This window comes from Lepidochelys kempii, chromosome 4, assembly GCF_965140285.1.
Source record: "Lepidochelys kempii isolate rLepKem1 chromosome 4, rLepKem1.hap1, whole genome shotgun sequence".
In the NCBI taxonomy this organism is placed as follows: domain Eukaryota; kingdom Metazoa; phylum Chordata; order Testudines; family Cheloniidae; genus Lepidochelys; species Lepidochelys kempii.
Window position 1 is genome coordinate 127,344,889 of NC_136383.1, and position 23,146 is coordinate 127,368,034.

A 23,146-nucleotide genomic window follows, 5' to 3' on the forward strand; every position below is an offset into this window, starting at 1 on the left:
GCATCCGCAGTCTATGAACCACAGTGCTTTGCATTTCCCAGGTAATATGGATAAATCAGACACTCTTTACATGACATTGTTCCTGCATTGTCTATGAGGCAGGTGTACCACAGCAATTAAGAGCAGTAGCCAACCACATATAACTGCACCTTTTAGCCTTGACTCATCCTAAACAGGAAATATTTCTGGGTTCAATTACGAGTATTTTTCCCCCTATGCTGCCAGCACCAAGCACTTTGCCAGATCAGGAAGCATCAGGTCACTTCCCCCATGAGATCTCACAACTATTATTTACGCTTGGAAATTAGATTAGAAATCACAACAAAAGCTTTGCATGGCGGTAGATCTCAAACTTGGCACTGAGTTTATACCAAGACCATTCCCCACCACAACCCCTAAATCAACTTCCGCTGAGAACAATGCTTGCAGTTTGTGTCTACAAAAGATTGATTTTTTTTTTTTAAACAGCTCACGCTGCATGTACCTTCAAGGGGCAGCAGCTCCTTTAAACTGATGATTTCTTCGGGTTTCTGTGAATAGAAGGCTGCATTCCATAATCAGGGTATTGTTCTCTCTAAATGGACCCAGACTCTGTAAACATGCTCCTTAGCACAGCGCTGGGAGGGTGAAGGGGTGAGTGAGTGTGTGTGTGTGTACATGCACAGAATGTGTCTTGTTTTAAAAACAGTAAATTATGTTAATTCATTTCCTCTGGCCAAACACTGGTAATAAACTTGGGGAAAGGAGGAGGAAAAAAGTAAACAAGAGTCAATTACAAGAAGGTGAGGAGGGGGTAACTGAACAACTCAACCAAATGTCTCTTTTAGAAAAGGACATTTATTTTATGGCTCAGATGTGTTGCACACAGCTTTCCTTAATCCCGATGGAGGTATAAATGCAACTGTAACAATGCTGGGTGTAAGGCTTCATAGACAGCCTCTTTTCTCACATTAGAACTCGGGAGCTAAGGAATCAGACTCCATTGTGCAATGGTTTGCTGTTACTCCATTCTGGGGCTTTTCTCCACATGTGATTCAAGCATTCCTGTTACTGAAGCCAATATGGACAGTCAGAGCCGATTTGTAATTTTCTAACAGGAAAATAATTTCACTAAGCAAACTACCACGCTTTGACTCAAAACTCTGATTAGCACAGTTTGAAAACAGGGCAGCACACTGTTCTGGGAATTAACTTGCTTGACCCCTAGTTTATAATGGCATTCAAATAATCTGCAAGTCAGACTAAGTTGAAAAACTCTTAGAAGACCACACTGAAAGAATTTACTGGATTTACTGGATTTTCTAGGATAAAAGAAAATAAGTCTCAAACTCCACTTAGCTACTCTGCAGTCTTCAGAGCGATGAGTTTTCTCTCCTGACTTCAGGGGTGCTGGAACAGATTTCATAGTGAGGCTGCAGAAGGTAGAAACCAGGTATTTGGGTTGTTATTACTACTTCAAGCCAGGGGGTGTGGTAGCACCCTTAGTTCCAGTACCTATGCCTGACTTTATCTAGAAGGAGAGTACTATTGTTCTCCCAGAAACTCTCACTAAGTGGGAATAAGCATCATATAGCTATAGGCCAAATCTTGTGGGCTGGTTATGTCCCTCCCCCTTGCTCATGTTGACTGTTCCCCAAATCATCCCAATGAAGTAAACAGGAGTATGGACGGGGCACCTTCATTTCCTTCCTCTGTAGCATCAGAAATGACTAGGACTGGAAATGGGACACTGAAGGGGGTGAGTCAGTGCTCTGTGGTGGCACCAAGCATTCTCTCTCTCAGCTTGGACCTTGCTCACAGGCTCAGGGTCTGACTCATCACCATATGAGATGCTGGAAAGGAATTCTACCTCAGGTCACATTGGCAGTGTTTCACCTTCCTCTGATGTGGGGTGTGGGTCACTCGCCAGGTTCATCTGGAATATCTCACTTAATTCCCTGGCATCACAGGGGCCTCAGCCACTGGTGCATCTTGGTCACTCCTGCTCTCCCTGCCTGTGGCACACAATCGTTTAGTCTCCTGGGGGATGTAATACTTTGGCCTAATTTTGGTTGTTGGGTTTAGCGTGCGGGTGCTGGGCGGCTTTGGTGGGCTGTGATATACAGGAGGTCAGACGGGATGACCTGGTGTTCCCTTCCGGCCTTAAACTCTACGACTCTGTGACTGATTCTGACCCACATGAGCCATGCAGTTGATCTGAATAGCACTACTCATAGGAATAAGGGCGGCAGATCAAACTCCAAAACCAGCATCCCCCCTTATTGCTACTTCACTGGTTGCTAGAAAGTGATCCAGCTGACACAGGGACTGAGGTGCAACCAGAATTTTCCTAAGGAGGGGGCCCAGAACTCTCCTTTCCCTACCCCACACTCCCCCGAGCTCTCCCACATGCCCAGTCCTGAGCTCTCTCAGGCTGCCCCTGCACCCAGCTCCACACACACTCCCCTCCTCATGCCCCACAGCCAGCTCCAAGCTCTCCCCACTGCCCCCAGCCCGGGATATCTCCCCTCCCATCAGCCCCGCGCTCTGCCTTTGCCACTTCCCCATGCCCAGTCCTGAGGTCTCTCATGCTGCCTCTGCACCCAACCCTGCACTCTTCCCTCCCCACACTCTCCACACATATGCAGACTCTCCACACCCGGCTCCAAACTCTCCTCCCTGCCCCCAGCCCTGTGGTCTTGCCACCCCACCCCCAGCCCTGAACTCTTACCCAGAGGGTCGGTCAGACAGAAGAGCACCATCCCCACCAGAGGCCAGGCAGTTCTGCATGCCACAGGCCCCATCCTACTTCTGCATCTTTGCTTCCCCAGGAAGCATCAACAGCCTGGATCCAATCCTCCCACCCTTCTGGATACTGGGGGTTCCTGGTGCCCCCTGCTCTGCCTCCCCCTGGGGGCTGGGCTACCTCGTGCCAATGGGGAAGTGGCGTTGTGACCTGGTGCACGGGGTGACAGTGCTGTTCAAATCTGGTCCAGTTGCACCTTCATCTTGACAGAGGGACAGCCACGCCCAATTTCTAGCTCTGGTCCGGGGCCAAGGAGGGTGGTTGGGCAGAACGGTCTGGGCCCTCCCCCCCACATTGCACCCCATCACAGGGAGATTTGTGCAATTCCAGCACCAGGCAGTTCTACATGCAATGCTCAGGCAACACTCCCACTGACTGAAGACATGAGAAGCGGGACCCTGACCTCAGTTCTGGTTTACACTGAATCAGGGGCTAGGCGTTCTGCCTGAACGAAGCAAGCAGGAGCAGGCCCTCATGTGGTCATTCATCATGACGGTAAGATATCTAACAATTCCCACATTGTCCTTTCCCCTGCAGCTAAGACAATGAGTCCCATGTTGACTATCATTCATTTGTCTCTGTCTGTAGCAAGAAAAGGATAGATGGTGAACAGGTGACCCAAACATGCAGCAGGTGCCAGATTGAAAAATAAATACACCAATTACAACTCACCCACCCTAAACCATTTCCACGCATATGCAGATGAATTCATAATGGGTTTATTAGTCCCAGTCAAATAAAAAAAATCAGGAAACACACATCCGTCTGGGACATGCTGAGCAGAAAACCCCACTCTAATCCTTGATGAAATTAGCATGGGCCATACTGTGTTTCTGATTGACTGTGAATACAAATAGGAATAATGGAGTCCATCAGCCAGGACCTGTTACAATAGTTTTTACATTAACTCCCGTATATCACACTGCCTTTTCCCACTGCTTGACACCAAACAGTGGAAATTTGAAATGCATCCTGCTCTTTGAGGGCACAGTTCTGCTCTCCAGTAGCATCATAAGGCCAAAGTCTACTCACAGCTCCACGGCAGAACTCTCGTTGAATCCAAAGAGAACTGAGATCAGAATTTGGCCCACGGATATTAAAGATGGAAAACACGTATTGGAGCAGAAGGCTCGTACACCATGTTCCAGACCACGGTAGTTTGCAAAAGATTTGGTGGTGGTCTACGGCTGCCTGGTCACATGGTACTAGCTCTCCTCCTAGTTTCCAGCTGCTAAACTACATTCAAACGCATTGGATACTCCCTGATATAATACTTTTCTGAGTAAGCAGTTGCTGCAGTAGCCACTGGGATCTTGTGTGATCATGGACAGGAGGTCCAGTCAATGCAGAATAGCCCACAAGACAACCTATTGAGAGCTGATGTCACCTGTGAAAAAGTCTGCCAACCCCTCTGTTACATCAGCTAGTCCATGCCAAGCCAGGAATCTCCCTTCCACTACATTTATTAGAGCTTTGCCAAGTCCAGTTTTAAGTCTCAAGCCATGGAAGGTCTATCACTTCCTCCATGAGCTGTTCCACAGTATGGTACCTCTCACTGTCAGGAAGTTACTTCTGTTATTAAATAGTTTAATATTAATTATTCCTTCCCCCTTTGTTGTTCTCACAGTTCACATGCTTGTAGACTTCTGTCCCCTCTTAGTCATTGCTTAACCAAATCAATAATATTTAGCTCTCTTAATCTTTCCTCTTAAATCAATTCCCCCAGCCCCTGATATTTGTGTACGCAGTTGAAAACAGCACCGGCTTTTAATTTTGCAGCCTGACTGCATTATCAACTCATATCTAATGTGCTGCCCACTCTCACTACGAGGACTCTTTCAGCATTACACCTCACCAGGTTTTTCTACCCACTGCAAACGTGCATTTTTAATTATTTTCCCCCACATGAACGAGGCTGCTCTTACTCAATTTGAATCTCAATTAGTTATTTTTCACCCAATGTCTTATCTCTCTAAGTCCCTTCAGACTATTTCTCTGTCAAATAGGAGTTGTGCATGTGAATCTGAAGGCAGAATTGGGTCATTTCTGCTCAAAGAAATTGAGCCACAGGCATGGACTGATTTACCATGATGAGTGTGTCCTTTAAATATTGTGTACACATCAGCCTTAGCTTCAATTTCACTGAAATGTCGGACTAATTAACGAACCATCCAGAGATCCTAACAATGACCTTCTCCCTCATGTAGATGCAGGATACCTTGATTTAGCTAACCCTAGGTCTCCCGCTTCTTCCTAATTTAGGTAAACCCATTAATTGTACCCCAGGAAGGCACAACTTCACCCCCAGATCTCTAATGTGCAGGGGAACAGTGCAGCCTACTTCCTGCAGTGTGGCTGGCCAGCTCTGTGGACCAGTGTGGCTTGGTCCTGGCCCCGCCTCCTCCTCCCTCTGACTTGCACCTTTCTTCCCCATTCACCCAGCACACCCAGCTGGACTTTAATTGTGTCTAGGCATGGGAAAGCTTCAAAGTCATTCAGGGCAGTAATAACACATTTGCTGCTGTGACCAACAAACCACCATGACAAGAATTTTGTACAGGGCCATTCCTACAGGGTATTTAGGGGCTATTCACAGCCAACTGATGTCTATCCATGTGAATAATAATACACCACGGTGGGTAGTATCTGCTGGAATGTGGATGAAAAGGGACACCACTAATAGTTGTGAATGGGTTACATCCATACCTTATCTTCAACAGACTTCACACACACTGAGCTAGTCTGAAGGCTAATTCCTCTCTTTGGATTTGGTTTTACTGGGGACTCAAGAACAATAATACATCATAACCCAGTCTCAACTTTCTCCCTGACTTTGACTGTCCCTTGGATTTCTCTCCAGGACTCCCTGTCCCCACCTCCCTTATATCCTGGGTGGAGTTAACAAACTCACACCTGCCACCATGAGTCAATCCGCACAGACACACCCCTGGAACCTCAGCCTGTGATATTCTATCTACTACCCAAGATCCATAAACCTGGAAATCCTGGGCGCCCCATAATCTCAGGCATTGGCACCCTGACAGCAGAATTGTCTGGCTATGTAGACTCCCTCCTCAGGCCCTACGCTACCAGCACTCCCAGCTACCTTCGAGACACCACTGACTTCCTGAGGAAACTACAATCCATCGGTGATCTTCCTGATAACACCATCCTGGCCACTATGGATGTAGAAGCCCTCTACACCAACATTCCACACAAAGATGGACTACAAGCCGTCAAGAACACTATCCCCGATAATGTCACGGCTAACCTGGTGGCTGAACTTTGTGACTTTGTCCTTACCCATAACTATTTTACATTTGGGGACAATGTATACCTTCAAATCAGCGGCGCTGCTATGGGTACCCGCATGGCCCCACAATATGCCAACATTTTTATGGCTGACTTAGAACAACGCTTCCTCAGCTCTCGTCCCCTAACGCCCCTACTCCACTTGCGCTATATTGATGACATCTTCATCATCTGGACCCATGGAAAAGAAGCCCTTGAGGAATCCCACCATGATTTCAACAATTTCCATCCCACCATCAACCTCAGCCTGGTCCAGTCCACACAAGAGATCCACTTCCTGGACACTACAGTGCTAATAAACAATGGTCACATAAACACTGCCCTATACCAGAAACCTACTGACCGCTATTCCTACCTACATGCCTCCAGTTTTCACCCTGACCACACCACATGATCCATTGTCTACAGCCAAGCTCTGCGATACAACCGCATTTGCTCCAACCCCTCAGACAGAGATCTTGTAGGTGTTTGTCTCTATCAAGCACTCTTACAACTACAATACCCAACTGCGGAAGTGAAGAAACAGATTGATAGAGCCAGAAGAGTTCCCAGAAGTCACCTACTACAAGACAGGCCTAACAAAGAAAATAATAGAACACCACTAGCCGTCACCTTCAGCCCCCAACTAAAACCCCTCCAACGCATTATCAAGGATCTACAACCTATCCTGAAGGATGACCCAACACTCTCACAAGTCTTGGGAGACAGGCCAGTCTTGCCTACAGACAGCCCCACAACCTGAAGCAAATACTCACCAGCAACCACACAACAGAACCACTAACCCAGGAACCTATCCTTGCAACAAAGCCCGTTGCCAACTGTGCCCACATATCTATTCAGGGGATACCATCACAGGGCCTAATAACATCAGCCACACTATCAGAGGCTCGTTCACCTGCACATCCACCAATGTGATATATGTCATCATGTGCCAGCAATGCCCCTCTGCCATGTACATTGGTCAAACTGGACAGTCTCTACGTAAAAGAATAAATGGACACAAATCAGATGTCAAGAATTATAACATTCATAAAACAGTCGGAGAACACTTCAATCTCTCTGGTCAGGCGATTACAAACATGAAAGTTGCGATATTACAACAGAAAAACTTCAAAACCAGACTTCAGCGAGAGACTGTTGAATTGGAATTCATTTGCAAATTGGATACAATTAACTTAGGCTTGAATAGAGACTGGGAGTGGCTAAGTCATTATGCAAGATAACCCATTTCCCCTTGTTTTTTCCTACCTACACCCCCCTTCCTCAGACGTTCTTGTTAAACCCTGGATTTGTGCTGGAAATGGCCCACCTTGATTATCATACACATTGTAAGAAGAGTGATCACTTTAGATAAGCTATTACCAGCAGGAGAGTGGGGTGGGGGGAGAGAAAACCTTTTGTAGTGGTCAACACCCATTTTTTCATGGTTTGTATGTATAAGAACATCTTCTGTATTTTCCACAGTATGCATCCGATGAAGTGAGCTGTAGCTCACGAAAGCTTATGCTCAAATAAATTGGTTAGTCTCTAAGGTGCCACAAGTACTCCTTTTCTTTTTGTGAATACAGACTAACACGGCTGTTACTCTGAAACAGAACTTCAGAATCTCTATGCAGGGCTCTAACACTTGCTAGCAGGGCAAGCCAATGGAAGAACCCTATTCTGATTCATTCATGCATCATCAACAGAATTGTTAACCAACCTTGGATTCTGTCTCTTTCGCATTTCTTTCCACTGACTTCAATGGGTGTTGCACCAGGCTTTTATAACAGCTGGGTCATGATTACTGGAGATGTTGCACAAGTCTGAAAGAACTCAGCTTGACTTTCAGCTCCTAAACTGATTCTGCAGGGATGATGCTCAGTTAAAACCGTTTTCTTACTTGTATACCGAGCAATACTCAATTTGAAATTCACTGAACTCCATGATGCCATGTAAACAGAGGCACTTTTCAGAGCAGTTGAAAGCTGAGTCTACCTGAATGGATAAGTAATGGAAAGAATGTGAACCAAGGATCACAGACCAAGTACTGTTTCACCAGAATTCTCACAGGAGTCAATTCACTGGGCACATAAAATACGAGCAACCTGGTCAAGGAAAATATGAATCAACTTGAACAACAGTCAAATAAAACAGAGGGCTTTTAAAAAATTGTATGTATTTCTGCATTTGTCTGCCCTCCACAGGTTTTTGGGTTTTCTTCTAATTTAACGTGCATAAATACTGACAACTCCAAAAATACTCACCAAAGTCAACAGAACCCAAGAGGCATCTAGTTTATGACACTTCATGCTTTACTCACTTCTCAATCACTTGACAGGATACCCAAGATTATGTAAATCTTTCATGAAATAAATTTATCAGGCACAAAGAGAAATGATTTTGGTCCTGCCAAGACAGAAACCACTCTTCCTTCAACAGCTATCCAGGAGGGGCTGAGGGGTGCAGAAATCAAGAGAAACATTAGTCTTCTCCAAGACATCTCTGTTCCCAATTTACATTTTTCTACCCTTAGTGCAGCTGAAAATTAAGTTTGAACACTTAATGGCAGAAGTAGCCTGGAGTTATTGGCTGGATTTCTTCCTGAAAATTGGAGTGGTTTTGATGAAATAAAAAGGTTAGGTTATTCACAGCACTGCTGGATACTGCAATACAATGCAGAGACTGTGGAATCAGGGCAACTAACCAAACTCCAGGCACCTGATGTTTATTTGACTCGAAAGGGGAAAAATTGGAGAGATGAGAACGGAGTCCATGGCAAATGGCATACATTGACTTGTTAAATAAGCCTTCACAACAGTATCCAGCCCCTCTGCACCCTGCAACACTCCCCTCAGAATGACACACATTTCTCTTTGCAGTCTTCTTGTAGCCGCGTTGCTTCCCCTTCCCAGACAAGAAGAGGAGCTCTGTGTAAGCTCGAAAGCTTGTCTCTTTCCCCAAAAGAAGTTGGTCCAATAAAAGATATTACCTCACCCACCTTGTCACTTACTCTTCTGGAATAAAACCCCCACAGGCTGACCTGAAGTTAAAGCAAAGAATGTCCAAGTTGCTTTCAGTCCCACGGCACATACTACATCATACTCTTAGCCTTCCAGCCCACCAAAGCTAGCAACAGGCAGAGAACGGTGCATCTTCTGGGAAAAGAAATGCAGCTCTAGCTGGAGTTTCTCTCTCCACGTACAAATATATTACAGCACGCAACAGCAATCCAAAACCCTGTACTCACACTGCTGTAAAATGGAGCTATGTGCTGTAATAAAGCAGTGGATTTGTATAAGTGTCAGCATCACAATTAATCTGCATAGGACAGTTCTTTAAGGACCAGATCCAAAGCCCATGAAGTCATTGGGAGTCTTTCCATTGACTTCCATGGGCTCTGGACCTGGCCTTTATAAGTCAAAGCAGATGTGTTGTATCTTTCTAACTTAGGCATTTCTAACATTCCCACTACAACAGCATCCTGGCCCGAAGATCTGATCCTGCAAGTACCTCATTAACTTCAATGGGGATACTCATGTGAGTAAGGGCTACAGAAGCAGATTCAATGGGTGCTTGTAATGGACTCTCTCCTCTTTGCCACTCTTACAATCAGCTTCTTTATGCTTTTATTCTTTTTAATTCCCTTATAAGAACAAAAACTTTCAACCTCTGTACAACAAAACAGGACAGGTCAGCCCGGCTAAATTAATAGCAAGACATGTTTATTATAGAAAGATCCAAGCAAAGATCCTGGGTTACAGGGCCATCTTCACAAAAGAAAAGAAATATAAATACAAACGAAAATATTCAAAACAAGATCAAATACATTTCGGCACAACTGCCCCACTAGAAAGCAAGAAGGAGGTCAGACGAAAGACAAACTCTGAGGAGTGAAATAAAATGAACAGGTTAATTAAAGAAGGGGGGAGGAGTGTTTCCACTGACTACTGCAATATTGGGATTAATCTGAAAGCAGACCTTTTGAACAGGGTGATTTTACAAGCCACTGCAGACCCAAGTAGGAGTTTCACATCTTTGGAAAAAAAGAAAGCTGCATTGATACTACTCAAACTGAATAAATACAGCAATGACTTCAGAATTTTTTTTTTTCAAAGCAGGAAAAAGACAACCTTTGTGTCTTTTTTTTTTTTCCCCCCCCTTTGGTGAAAATGATTTTCCTCTTCCAGCAGTTAACACAAAATATGTAACAAAAAGGTGAATATCTCTACTTGCCATATTCAATAGCAACTACTCTATATACATCTGCATTAATATGTTCAGGGTTTATCACACTGTGCAAGCTGACGACTTGGAAAAGACCAAATCCTCAGCTGATGTAAATCAACTCACCGGGCCAATTGACACCCAAAAAGAAAAGAAAAAAAAGAAAAAAGCTCGGTCCATAGTTGCTAAATTCATTACAGTGCTCTCACACCTTTAAAAGTAGGCACTCATTAATTAGAAAGTGCTACTTACTCAACATTTGTTTTTCCAGAACAAAGAATTATATAGGGAATGTTGGAAAATAATTCCTAGGCATACTGAAATTACTTTTATGCATAAAAGGCAGACTTTAAAATTTATTTTCTGCATCACAAGAATGATAGATGTTTTTTTTTTCTCCAAAGGAAGTTCCAAGCAGCTGAACATCATGCACACTGTGGGAACAAACTTATAAAACCTCTTAAAAGCCCTAACACATTGGAGTGATTTTCTGTATTTCATAATAAATTAAAAAATAATAAAATATAATAAAATATAATAATAAATCAATGCTTAACTTCCAGTTTGACACACTTTGTATTCTATATTTACACTCAGTGACAATTTTAAAGTGAATAACACCACCAGAAAGAGGAGAAATTTAGGTTTGAAAAGTAATCAGGGTTCCCTCCGATCATCAAGGATATATAATAGGTAGGTATAGGCTATGCTGTCAGAGTGTTCTTGTGCAGATAGACCTGATTGAAAGCCAATTGAAGACAATCGAAAGACTCTCTTTGACGTCAATGGGATCCGAATCAGGTACTATATGCTTTCCTTTCCCATCAGAAAGAAAAAAGAAAGATGTCCAAATAATAATCAAGTCTAAGATGAACCATGGTATAGCGGTCTCTTTACAACAGAAGACCACGGTTGTCCTATTTATATCATCAGCATTAACTACTATTCACTCTTATAAATCATTACGTTTCGAGAACTTAATGGTAAAAATATTGCCTGGTATTAAGAACCATCTCCCTGAAAAGAAAACCGTCAAGCATTCAAGACCCATATTTCCCACATTTAAAAGAACAAGTGTCAAATACTGACATGTGATAAATATCTGTGCCAGCCTAGTGAATTTTGAGGTTGCCGTAGTTAAATTGCACAAGTAGTGAACTTATTGTAAGTCATGCATCAGTCAGAGTCCAGCTATTTTTTAAAATCATGTATCACACAAAAAAAAAAAAAAGAAAAAAGAAAGGAGTTATAGCAGTATGCCCCCATGCACCGAAAATAAAACTGATGTCCAAACTTGTTAGTTTCAATAAGAATATCAGTTTACTGGACAAAGGAAGGGCTGTTACTGCTCTTACCAAAAACTTCTAAACATACCATATGAAATCGTGCTTAAACTACTGTAGCAAGCCAAGTGCACCCTTGTGTTACCATATACGGTAACCCAGGCGAATACGATGGCAACTTGACAGATTTGGAACAAATATTGCGCTGTGTGTCACTCAGATACCATAAGCAGGAAAATATCAGATTGTATTACCTGTATCCAACCAGTGGTGTGCAGAAGCAGGAGCACACTGTGATAGTTCATTTCGTTAAAGGTTACTAACACAGGGCAGCATTCACTCCTGGGGGAGAGGGCCCACATAAGGTTCTCAGGCACCAGTTATCCCCATCACAGGGGCTGCATGGGGAGCATAGAATGGAGCAGCTGCAAAGAGGTGCTGGTATACCACATTGCACCCACATAAGTAGGCACAGAAGGTCACAAAGGGGACAGAATGAGGGGTGGCTCAAAGTAGCAGCAAGGGGGGCTGTATAAGCATAGGTCCAGTGAGGATAACACCAGTACAACTGGTGCAAATGGTTGAGGCTGCTATTCTATACCTTGCCCTGAGCCTGGGGGGTAGATTTTGTCTCTTCATCCCCTCTGCATCCTGCCTGCACAGAACCTGAATACTCAAGCTATTACCAGCAGGACAGTGGGGTGGGAGGAGGTATTGTTTCATATTCTGTGTGTGTATATAAAGTCTGCTGCAGTTTCCATGGTATGCATCCGATGAAGTGAGCTGTAGCTCACGAAAGCTCATGCTCAAATAAATTGGTTAGTCTCTAAGGTGCCACAAGTCCTCCTTTTCTTTATGCACACAAGAGTGGCTTTCACACATAAGGAGCATCCCTGTACTACCGTTAGCCCCAAAGGGGAGGGACGACCAAAGGCTTGTCTGCACTTGGAATTATACTGAAATAGCTATTCCAAAATCATAATTCCAGTGACAATTTTAAAGTGAATAATGACACCAGAATGGGAAGGAATTTAGGTTTAAAAAATAGCCCAGGGTCTCTCAGATAAGCAAGGATATAGTAGGTAGGTATTCTCCATACATGCCCTTAGCTAAAACCTTTAAGTTTAGATCCCTGAAAGCACAGGTTCAAACCCTAGCTAGGGAGAGCTGGCCTTTCATACTGCCAAACAGAAAAATGAAATTCCATGTGTTCACTTTGCAAGGACTCTTTTGTATGAACCCTTAAAAACTGAGTTGGTCCCTACTCTTCATGGAAATTAAAAATCCCATAGCACCTTTCGTAAGAGTTCAGGTTTACCCTGGTTTCTTTAGCCAAACCTTCCCCTCTCCTGGAGTGTACACTGCATGTCAGCTGGCTGCCATCCTCCACCGCAGAAATGCCCTGTATTTCAATAGTGCAGGAAGGATGCACAGCCAGCTCCTGCAGCTGTGATGCTCGCAAAACCCCCAGATTAGTTAGCATGAAGACTGCAGGATAAGGCCACAGGCACAAAGTCCTTTGGGATCCTTTACCAGGAAAGGTGCTATCTGAATACAGAGTAAAAGAATATAATGTAAAGTTTAATGGAACATTAAGATCGCAGCTAAGCGCTCACAAGCCAGGAAATACCAGTTAGAGTTGCATGAGCAGCCTTAACTCTGCCCTCTTGTGCAAACGCATTATGATCCAGGCCTTAATTCCATGATCACACAGCATGCAATGTGGAATCGTGGAATTAGCACTGTAGCACCATTACATTGCTTTTACCTAATGCTTTCATGAGACATTTAAAAGAAGTTAACCTAAATCTTCAAGCTTGGATGTCAAAATTTAGGCACTTCATTCCACATCCAGAGGTGATGAGTGCTTGCCATTCCCACCAGCAGGCAGGCATCCATATAGCATACAGCAACCCATGTTGCAAAGTGTTGGCCATGATACGGGCTACATGCATGCAATCTACAATCAGGACACACATTAATTGCGAAAAGAGTCCCCTCCTGCTTCAAAGAAATATCCGAATATCCTCAACCTGAGATTCATCCACTGGGTTGTCTGTAAAACCTCCCTGACGGAAACAAGTAATATTTATATATCTGCAGTGATCTAACCCAGCGTAAAAAAAAAATCCATGGGCATGTTACAAATGGGGCACATTTCAAAAAGTCTAAACATTATCCTGATGTGTTTTAAATAAGGGAAAATGTACAGCATCGAATAAGGTTTCAGAGCTCTAGATATTTCTGTTTCTCACTTCTGTGTGTTTAAGTCCTCAATCCTACTCCCATTTCCGTCACAATCAAAAATCCTATTGATTTTAGTGGGAGGAGAATCAGGCCTTAAATGTGTTACCTTTTTTGCCACTGCTTTTCTTGTAATGACACCTTTCCTCTTCATTTGCTCCATTTGTCTCTCTCCACATCAGAAGGTAAGTGGATTATATTCTTTTTCTTTGGCCACAATATAGTAATTTACCACATTTTTATGCCATTTAAACAATCAGACTGTCTCTCTCACCATGTGCAGGGCATATTTGTCTGGAGCAGTAAAGAGGTCTGTTCACCAGACAATGTAACCTTACAAAGTTTACACTATGTCTAGGTAACCTCTACAAATGCAAAAATATGATCTGGTTTGAAATCATAGCTGTGAATTTTGTGTTATTTCTGTTCAAAACAATCGTTCACAGCACTGTGAGTCATTAAAGCTGCATACTATATTTTAAGTGCAATAAAATAATACAAGCAAGATAGACAAACAAAAATTAAAGAAGATTTAGCAATAAAGCAGTAAATACTCTACTCAAAACACTGCAGAAAATAGACAAAATCTTTTTGTGGTATACAGCCTACTCAAGATTTCTCACTGAACTCCACTGGGTACTCAAGTCTATTAGAATAATATACATTCACGGGGTCATCTTAATTCATAACACTCCTGTCCATTGCCTACAACTTAAAACTGGATCTCCATTGTAAACCATGCCTGGAATTTAGACTTTCAGGTCTTAAAGGCTATACACTGTTTTCCTTTTCATTCAGCTTCCAGCAGAATCATTTTACAGTGCTTCTGCCTCCATAAAGTATTTACTTGGGAGTCAATGCCAAGAAAAAACAACAACAATGCATTAATCAAGCTCTGAGTTTCTATAGCAATGCTTTTTGTCCCCTCTCTCACTCTCTCTCTCTCACACACACACACACACATATTTCTGGCAAGTTATGGTTTCCAGAACTAATAGCAAGTTTAAATATTTAAATTGTAAACTAAGCAACACATAATCTTGCGCTGGGCATTTTTAATGGTTGCTCAGCAATTTATGCTTCTTCGACAGTGTTTGGGATTGCAGCTGGGGCAAATCTACATCCTAAATACATACAACCATTCTCATGGAACAATGCAGTCCTCTCCTTTGTGACCAGTAGAGAATCAGTTAGACTGAGAGAGTGGTTTATCATTCAGACTTTCCAAGGCTAACGTGACAGCACTGGCAAAGGTATGTTAGACCAGTGGTTCTTAACCAGGGATACATGTACTGTTAGGGGTACACAGTCTTCCAGGGGGTACATCAACTCATCACAACAGGCTACATAAAAAGCACTAGCAAAGTCAGTACAAACTAAAATTTCACACAATGACCTGTTTATACTGCTGTATATATTATGCACTGAAATGTAAGTACAATATTTATATTCCAGTTGATTTATTTTATAATTATATGGTAAAAATGAAAAAGTAAGTAATTTGTCAGTAATAGCGTACTGTGACACTTTTGTATTTTTAGGTCTGATTTTGTAAGCAAGTAGTTTTGAAGTGAGGTGAAACTTGGGGTACGCAAGACAAATCAGACCCCTAAAAGAGGTACAGTAGTCTGGAAAGGCTGAGAGCCATGGTGTTAAACTAATGCTGAGGACAAGTAATGGATGCATCTGATGAAGTGGGTTTTAGCCCATGAAAGCTTATGCCCAAATAAATGTGTTAGTCTCTAAGGTGGCTACAAGGACTCCTTGTTGTTTTTGCTGATACAGACTAACACGGCTACCCCTCTGAAACCTGTATTCTGACCCCATAGCTTTTGTTAAATTATCTTCTCATACAAAACCCTCTCCTCCCTTACCTCAACTTCTAGGTCATTGTTTTTCAATCCACCACTGGTCGGGTAACCTGTTTATTGAAATCTGATCATCTGCTGGAGTCCCAGTGTTAAAATATGTGCTAGCTATTGAGAACTGTCATTTGTCTGTCACTTGGGAAGTTAATGGATTTGTTTGTTTAGTTTGCTATTGGGAATACACAGGGCAGAGTTTGGAGGGATTACAGGAGGGGAGAGGCACTCCTGATCCACAAAGGAATGCAATTGTTTTCCTTTAACCCTACACTGAAAGTTGAAAGCCAACTGTGTATTTTTACACATAAACGACAAAAGCAAAGAGCTCACCTGCAATTAACAAACTGGCCAAAAAGTGACAGGTTTCAGAGGAACAGCCGTGTTAGTCTGTATTCGCAAAAAGAAAAGGAGTACTTGTGGCACCTTAGAGACTAATAAATATAATTTATATAAATTTATATAAATAAATTGGTTAGTCTCTAAGGTGCCACAAGTACTCCTTTTCTTTTTGGCCAAAAAGTGACCATCTTGCATCCGAGTTGCGATATCACGGTCAACACTGACAAAATGTGCCATGGGAGGAATGCATGTGTGGGTGGACGAGGGGGAAGGGAGATTCTATGCAGAAGGAAATATCATGATTTGGTCTCTAAAAGGACTATAGCGTGTTGGAAGAACATGAGCACAACTGGAGCAAATGTAAAGGCACAAGCCACAAACCATTTCCAAGGCTGCATAAAGCTCATTCTCCTTACCTCGGGCTGAATCAGAAAATGCAATTATCCCTACAAAAAAGAGCGCAAGGTGGAATTCCATTTTGAAAACTGGTTCCGTCTGTATTGTACAGATTTCTGATCTTTCAAACCTGGAGGAAGGAAAAAAAAAGGGGGGGGGGAGATGAGAATTTAAAAAAAACAACAACCCTCAGTGCGTCAGTAAAGCAAACAAAATTTGTACCAGCAATTATAAATATTTATAATTCAGTCTTTTGCATTCAGCATGTAAAACTTTGCTCTTTCCTAACCTTTCGCTCTTGCCTGATATAAATCAAGCACTTTTCTTGGTATCTTGTACAGAACCAGTCTTGTACGCAAGCAAACATTAGTGAGTGGCCATAAAACAAGATAGCAGGTTAAAAACTTCTGGAGGAACTGAAAAAAGGAATCTATCCTTTCCACCCACAGAACTTAGCTTTTCTGCTTCATTGCTTGTAACGTGGGTACGCCAGAGCTTTGTGTATTTCCTTCAGTGCTGAATTTTACTTCCCAGCAATTCATTTCCCCAACCCTCCTTTCCTTTCAAGCACGGCTTGTTTTGGTTTACACCAAAGGTGTGTCCTACTGCAAGCTTGTGTTTCACACCCTTGAATATTCCTTAGCTGCTCTAATATCTGTTTTTAAAAAAAATCTAAGTAGATCAGGTTTACTTTACTTACACTCTGTTCGCCTCCTAAAACTCTCACTCTCTAAACACTATCTGAATTCCTCACTCTTGTAAACTCCCTGATTTAAACACTCTATGCCCTCAGGACACACAACAACCCATGTACAGCATCCAACAAACCAAATAATTACACATTGCCATTAGCTTACAAATTTGCACCACAAATTCTTAAGGTGGTAAAATGAGGTTGTTGGTGGGGGGGGAGAATCTCTGCCCAAGGCATGAGTTCACATCAATCCACCTGGGGAGCGTAGAGGGACACATCATGTACCGTCATTTCCATCTTACAGAACTGCTCTGCAAGGAAGGGGAAAGAAGCAATCCAGAAATGTTTATACCTTGCAAAGGCAAAGTGAGGCATCTCAGAGAAAGGCTATTTTGGTTGCTGCTCTTATGTTAATATATTATTTACAGCAGGGAGCCTGAGACAGGTCATGCCGGGAGAGGTAACCAGCTCTCAGCAGAAACTGTGCTTCCCAAACCAACCCAGCAGAGCAGTGACGGTCCCTGACCCTCCCAGCCCCACCATCCGGAGTCAGGAAGGCACACAGCCTTGGTCCAGGGCCCATGCGACCATGCCACCCCACAGCTGACCCCATTCCCCACTAGTCAGTGAGCCCTGTAAAAGAGGGGTGCAGTTCCCAGCACTTCCCCATACCGGTCTAGATAATACTTAGTCCTGCCATGCGTGCAGGGGACTGGACTAGATGACCTCTCGAGGTCCCTTCCAGTCCTGTGATGCTGTATCTCTCTGGCCAGCCAGAAGAAACCAGGCTTCAAACATCCAGCGTGAAACTGACCAGGGGTTTTCCTGTCCGTTTTTCAAGTAAACACCTCCCCTCGCCCCTGGCCAAAGGCACCAGAGCCAGTGAGGTCTAAGGCAGATGGACCCTGCGCCTCCCCTGGGCAGGCACACGTGTGTATTGATGACTCGCGAGGTAATTCTCGCTCGTGTGCCTCTTCCTTCCCCGGAAGGCCGGCGAGCGGCCCCAGCGCTTGGGAGGGTAACAGGAAAGTTTCTGCCTGCTGCCCACCCATGGGAGGAGTGTAACACCACATGGGCCGCGCAGCCATCCCCTGCCCGCGGAGCCGCTCCAGCGCCGAAGACAGCCCGAAATGCAGAGAGCCCTGACTAATCATTAACGTTAATCCTGGCTCCTTACATGACACCAGCGCAGTGCCGGAGCAGCCCGCCGGCCTCCTGCCTTCTGGCTGGGGCGGCTGGCTCCAGGGGGCAGGTACCGGTGCGCCCTAGCTCGCTTCAAGGGCAGATGTTAACTCACTTCTTAATTCATTAACGCCTGCGAGCCCCCCAGCCCCTTCCCGCGCGTTGTGTTTAACCTCAGCAAGACACAGGGACTTCGACCAACTGTCCCGGCTAAGTTTCCTTATTTCATTTTCTTGGAGGCTAAGCGAGCCACTTACCTTCACTTGCAGCGCGGGTACTTAACAGCGCGCTGTTTGCCCCATCATAAGAGATCCCTTTGAATGGCAATCCGGGCAAGTCAGTCCTCTAGCCAGTCCCATGGGCTGCCCCTTTTCATTTCAGCTTCATTCCTTCCGCAGTCGGGCGGGGGGGGTCAATCAAACTTTGCACTTTGACAGCCCCCACCTTGGCAAGGCAGGGAGGGCAAGCGCTAAGAAAGCAGGTTCCTTCGCTGGGGATGTGTGCCGTTCTTGGCTCTTTTGTTTGTCGGCTGGGTGTTGTTTTTAAAAGGAAACTCACACTGCAAAATATACCTGAGGGTCTGGAGTCCCTTTACCTACAACCCCTTCAGGGCGTTCATGAAAGCATCCAAGTCTCAAGCCACCATCTTCCCACCAGAAAACACTTTGCCACAAAAGGCGTGGGCTCTCTCCGCGATTAGCTAAGTCAAGGGGAGAGAAAACTTGTATTTTCCCCGCTGTGCACGAGCGGCAGCTCCGGGCCAGGGTGCGTGTGCGAGTGAGCGAGCGGGCGGGCGGCCGGTGGGCTAGGAATCTGCAGCCCTGGCTCTGACAGATCCCCCGGGAGCGCGGGAGCTCTGAGCTGCAGGATGCCGGGGTGATGCCGCCCTGGGTCCCTCTGAGCCGGGATCACGTTTACGGGGAGGGGGGAGCTGAAGCCAAGGAACAAGCGCTAAAGCAAGGTTCCCGGCAGGGCTTTGTGATTCTGGGGGAGCGCAGAGCCGTAAGGGCGGCCCGGCACCGCCCAGCTACAAACTTCTCACCAATCAAGTTAATCCCTCCGCCTCTCCCTCCAGCCCACTTCAAGGCTGAGGCTCCCTTTAACCCTTTGCAGAGGAGCTGGCTGGGGCCGGGGCTTGGAAGCTGTGGGTTCCCCGGGCACTGCAGTCCAGCCCAAGTAAGGGGGTTGGCTGGCTGGCTGTCTCCTCCCCACTCTCCCCAGCTCAGAGCTCCACCCAGCTGCCCGATCCATTAGCACTCACTTGAGCCTTCCTTTGGTGGCAATCTCCCTGCCTCTGGCCATGCTGAAAGGCTCAGCGCTGTGTGCCAATGAGACACCAGCAGAAGTTGGGCCAATAAAAGATATTACCTTGCCCATCTTGTCTCTCTCGCTAATGGGACATTCACATTTTCACTCCTCCTTCGGCCTGATTGTTTCTTGTTAGGTTTGAAAGAGACTAATTAAAAAAAAAACAATCTAGAGGATAATTAGAAAGACAGAGAGAGGAGTGTTCATTTAGATGGACCTGCATTGTGGTACACAAAGAGAGACAGATATATAGACAGACAGTCTCTCACCATACCTATCTCTCTCTCTTTCTCTACCACAATCCATACCTCTATCTAATTGCACTCCACTCTGTCTGTCTGTCTGTCGGACAGATCATCTTGGCAACTCCTCTTGAAAGCACATAAATCTCTGAGCACCCATCCAACTCATTCCAGAATGAGACTAAACAAAAAAAAAAAAAAAAAAAGGAAAATAAGCTCTTGTGATGTCTGTCATATATTAACTGTTATGATTATTTATTCACTTTTAAATGCTACTCAGTTGTAAACTCCCATCTTACACCAAATAATTCTCTATACAATATAAAATCAATCCAACAGTGCTCACAAAGTAAACTAAACAATAGCCAAGGGAAAAACAGTATTAACAGCTAAGCTTTACATACAGAGAAAACTATTGCCATTATTCTTGTTGTTATTTGTTACAAAATCTAATTTGAAATGTCCGAGCATAGCTGCTCCTCTTGGAAGCAAATAAAAGTTTTAATACCACTACAGTGTGAACACATACAGGGAGGATCCTAAACAAAAACCAAGGAGCTGTTACAATGTCCATTTAATCTGTTTTCTGTTATTACGATTATGAAATCACACTCGTTTTTTATTAAATGCCTTAGCTTGGCAGTTCTTGACAGAATCAAATTTCCATATACAAAATCAATGTATTCAAGAAACAGACTAAAAAAATAAAACACCAAACCAGAAACAAAAGAAGTTGTCGTACAGTCTCCTTTGTATACTTTATATATTATTGTCATTATTTTATTATTAAATCTCACTCATTTGAAATATCCCAGATGGGCTGTTCCTTGTATCAGCCAATAACAGTATGATCCTTACTGGCTTCATAGGGAGTTTTGAAGATCAGTACTGGACATAAATTGACTTGATTCTCCTCTCATTTCTTTTATACAGTACCACATCTACACACTGGACTTTGATGAAGTTACTCCTGATGTACACCAGCAAGAGAGAACATTTGGGCTCTAAATAGGTAGGGAACTTCTTTGTTTTGTCTTATTTATTTATATAATGACCACAAAGTCGTAGGTTCTTTACCAAAAAGAATGCAAAGCCCCTTCTACAAAGATTTTGCAATCTAAGGCCTGATCCACTAATCAGCTCTGCTCTGTGCCCATGCCAAGTTCCATTCAAATCAAGGGCAGAATCCTGCAAAGTGCATAATGCCTTCAACTCCCATTCATGTAAGATGATAGGGAGTAGAATATTTTAGTCAGTATTCCTATTATCTAACAATGGTTTTGTGGGTCAGGCACTAGACTAGAATTCAGGAGTTCTGGGTTCAAATCTTAGCTCCATCCCAGGCTTCCTGTCACTAAGCACTTGTCTACATGGGGGTGTAATGTGCTTTGTGGGAGTATGCTTTCTAAAGCGCATGTCCTGCGCACTAATTGGTCCATGTAGACACTGCTGGTATGCACTACAGGTTCCCTAGCGTTTCAAACAGCACTGTGTTAAAGCACACCAGCAGGGTCTACACGGACCAATTAATCCGCTTTAGAAATCACATCTTCATAGAGCACATTACCCCATGGTATAAACTAGTCCTTAGTCTCTCTATGCTTCAGGCTCAGCTCCCCATCTGTAAAATGAGGCTAATAATAGTTCCTTTCTCACAACCTTTGTCTGTGTAGGCTGGGGCAGGGATTGTCTATTAGTGAATATTTGTACACTCCAGTGTGGCCCCAGTCTCGGTTGAGGCCTTACATACTGCAGTCATACAAACAATAACACCATAGCTTGAGTCCTCAATGATCAATACGAGCCAAAGGGATTTAATAATGAGCCTAAACAAACACAGCAGCAAAACAGAAGCCATTATGCCTATTTTATATTATGAGCTTTTAAAAAATTTAAACCAGTGAAGAATCCAATCCTACACTGCACACACACAAACCTAAGGTACTCGAGAGTGCTCTCCCATTGATTTAGCACATCCTCACCAGACCTGCTAAATCGACACCCACTGCATCAATTGCAGCAGTGCTGGTCTACCAGTAAGTGTAGTCCTGGCTGTAATCTATGCCCCATTCCAGTGTACAATTATCCTCTACATTTCCTAGTGGGTTGTCCATTATATTTTAAAAGTCACAAGTGAAAGTGATCTTCTAGCACTTCCATTTGGAGACAATTGTACGCTCTAACCAATCTCACTATGCTCCAGGAGTGCTATTGGATTCCAAGCCAAAGCTAAATTCTCCACACAACAGCACCCAGAATTAATGCCCGCTACCATCTCCAGTTGGCTAGGAGACCCATATCTCCTAGCAGATGGTGACCTGGCCTTGGTTAGACACACCTTTGTCACCTTCCATCTGGATTATGGAAATGTGATATACCCGGACACAAAGCCATCAGAACACTGCAGCACATCTCCTCAACAACATGGGTGACCAGGAGCACTTCAAACCCATCCACTCTCTACACTGGCTTCCCACAGAATACTGAGTCAACTTCAGTGTCTCAGTCCTTATCTTCAAAGAGCTCAGTGGCCTGGGCACAGAATATCTGAAAGACTAAAGCTTTGACGAAAGCTCTGGGCTGGGGCAGCTGTCCACAATTCCATTCCCTGGCACAATTAGAGTAGCCACTCACACATTCCCAAAATACCAGACATACCAGTACCCGCTGGTGTGACCCCTCCCCTACTGGCATGACCTCCCATGCACAGTGTGCGTGAGGTCATGCCACACAGGGAAAGCCATTTTGAAGAGCGTGCTGCCCCGCTCCCGCCAGTGTGACCTCACACACACGGTAAGTGCGAGGTCATGCCTATGGTGGCAGAGTGGTGCCTCTCAAATACAACAGTGCACACACAATGCTCTCCCTGGGGCCAGATGTTAGTCACATCAGATACTTCAGATGTGACGAGGGCAGTATAAGAACATAAATAGAATTGCTCACAATGTTTTTCAAAATAGTTGATTTTCCTTTCATTTAATTAATCTCATTATTCTTAATGAAACCCTTTTGTAGCATCCTAGATAATCCTTTGCCATTGTTGGTGTTTACACCTCTTAAATATTTGCATATAGATTCCAGTTCCCTCTGCTTAGCTATCACTTAGCCAAACTAAACATGGTTAGCTTTTTCAATTTATCCTCTATCGATACATCTTTATGTAGATCCTGGATCATTTTTGTTCCTCACTTCCAGTTTCTTGGAATCTTTCTGATATTGAAGTCTCCAGAAGTGAACACAAGGAGCCCGATTCTCCTTTCACTTACACCTGAGTAAATCAGGAGTAATTC

The 23,146-nt window shown here is 43.9% G+C and overlaps 1 protein-coding gene across 1 annotated transcript in view; it reads right to left on the bottom strand.

Annotated features, from left to right (window-relative positions):
* FGFRL1 (fibroblast growth factor receptor like 1) overlaps window positions 1–19,269 on the bottom strand; it is a 254,669-nt gene extending 235,400 nt beyond the window's left edge. The window contains exons 1-2 of the mRNA XM_073342841.2: window positions 18,564–19,269; window positions 16,451–16,560 (exon numbers count right to left, since the gene is read on the bottom strand). Coding sequence (XP_073198942.1) covers window positions 16,451–16,511 — 61 coding nt within the window. The 5' untranslated portion in view covers window positions 16,512–16,560; window positions 18,564–19,269. The remainder of the gene's footprint in view (window positions 1–16,450; window positions 16,561–18,563) is intronic.
* Window positions 19,270–23,146: the final 3,877 nt, after the last annotated feature.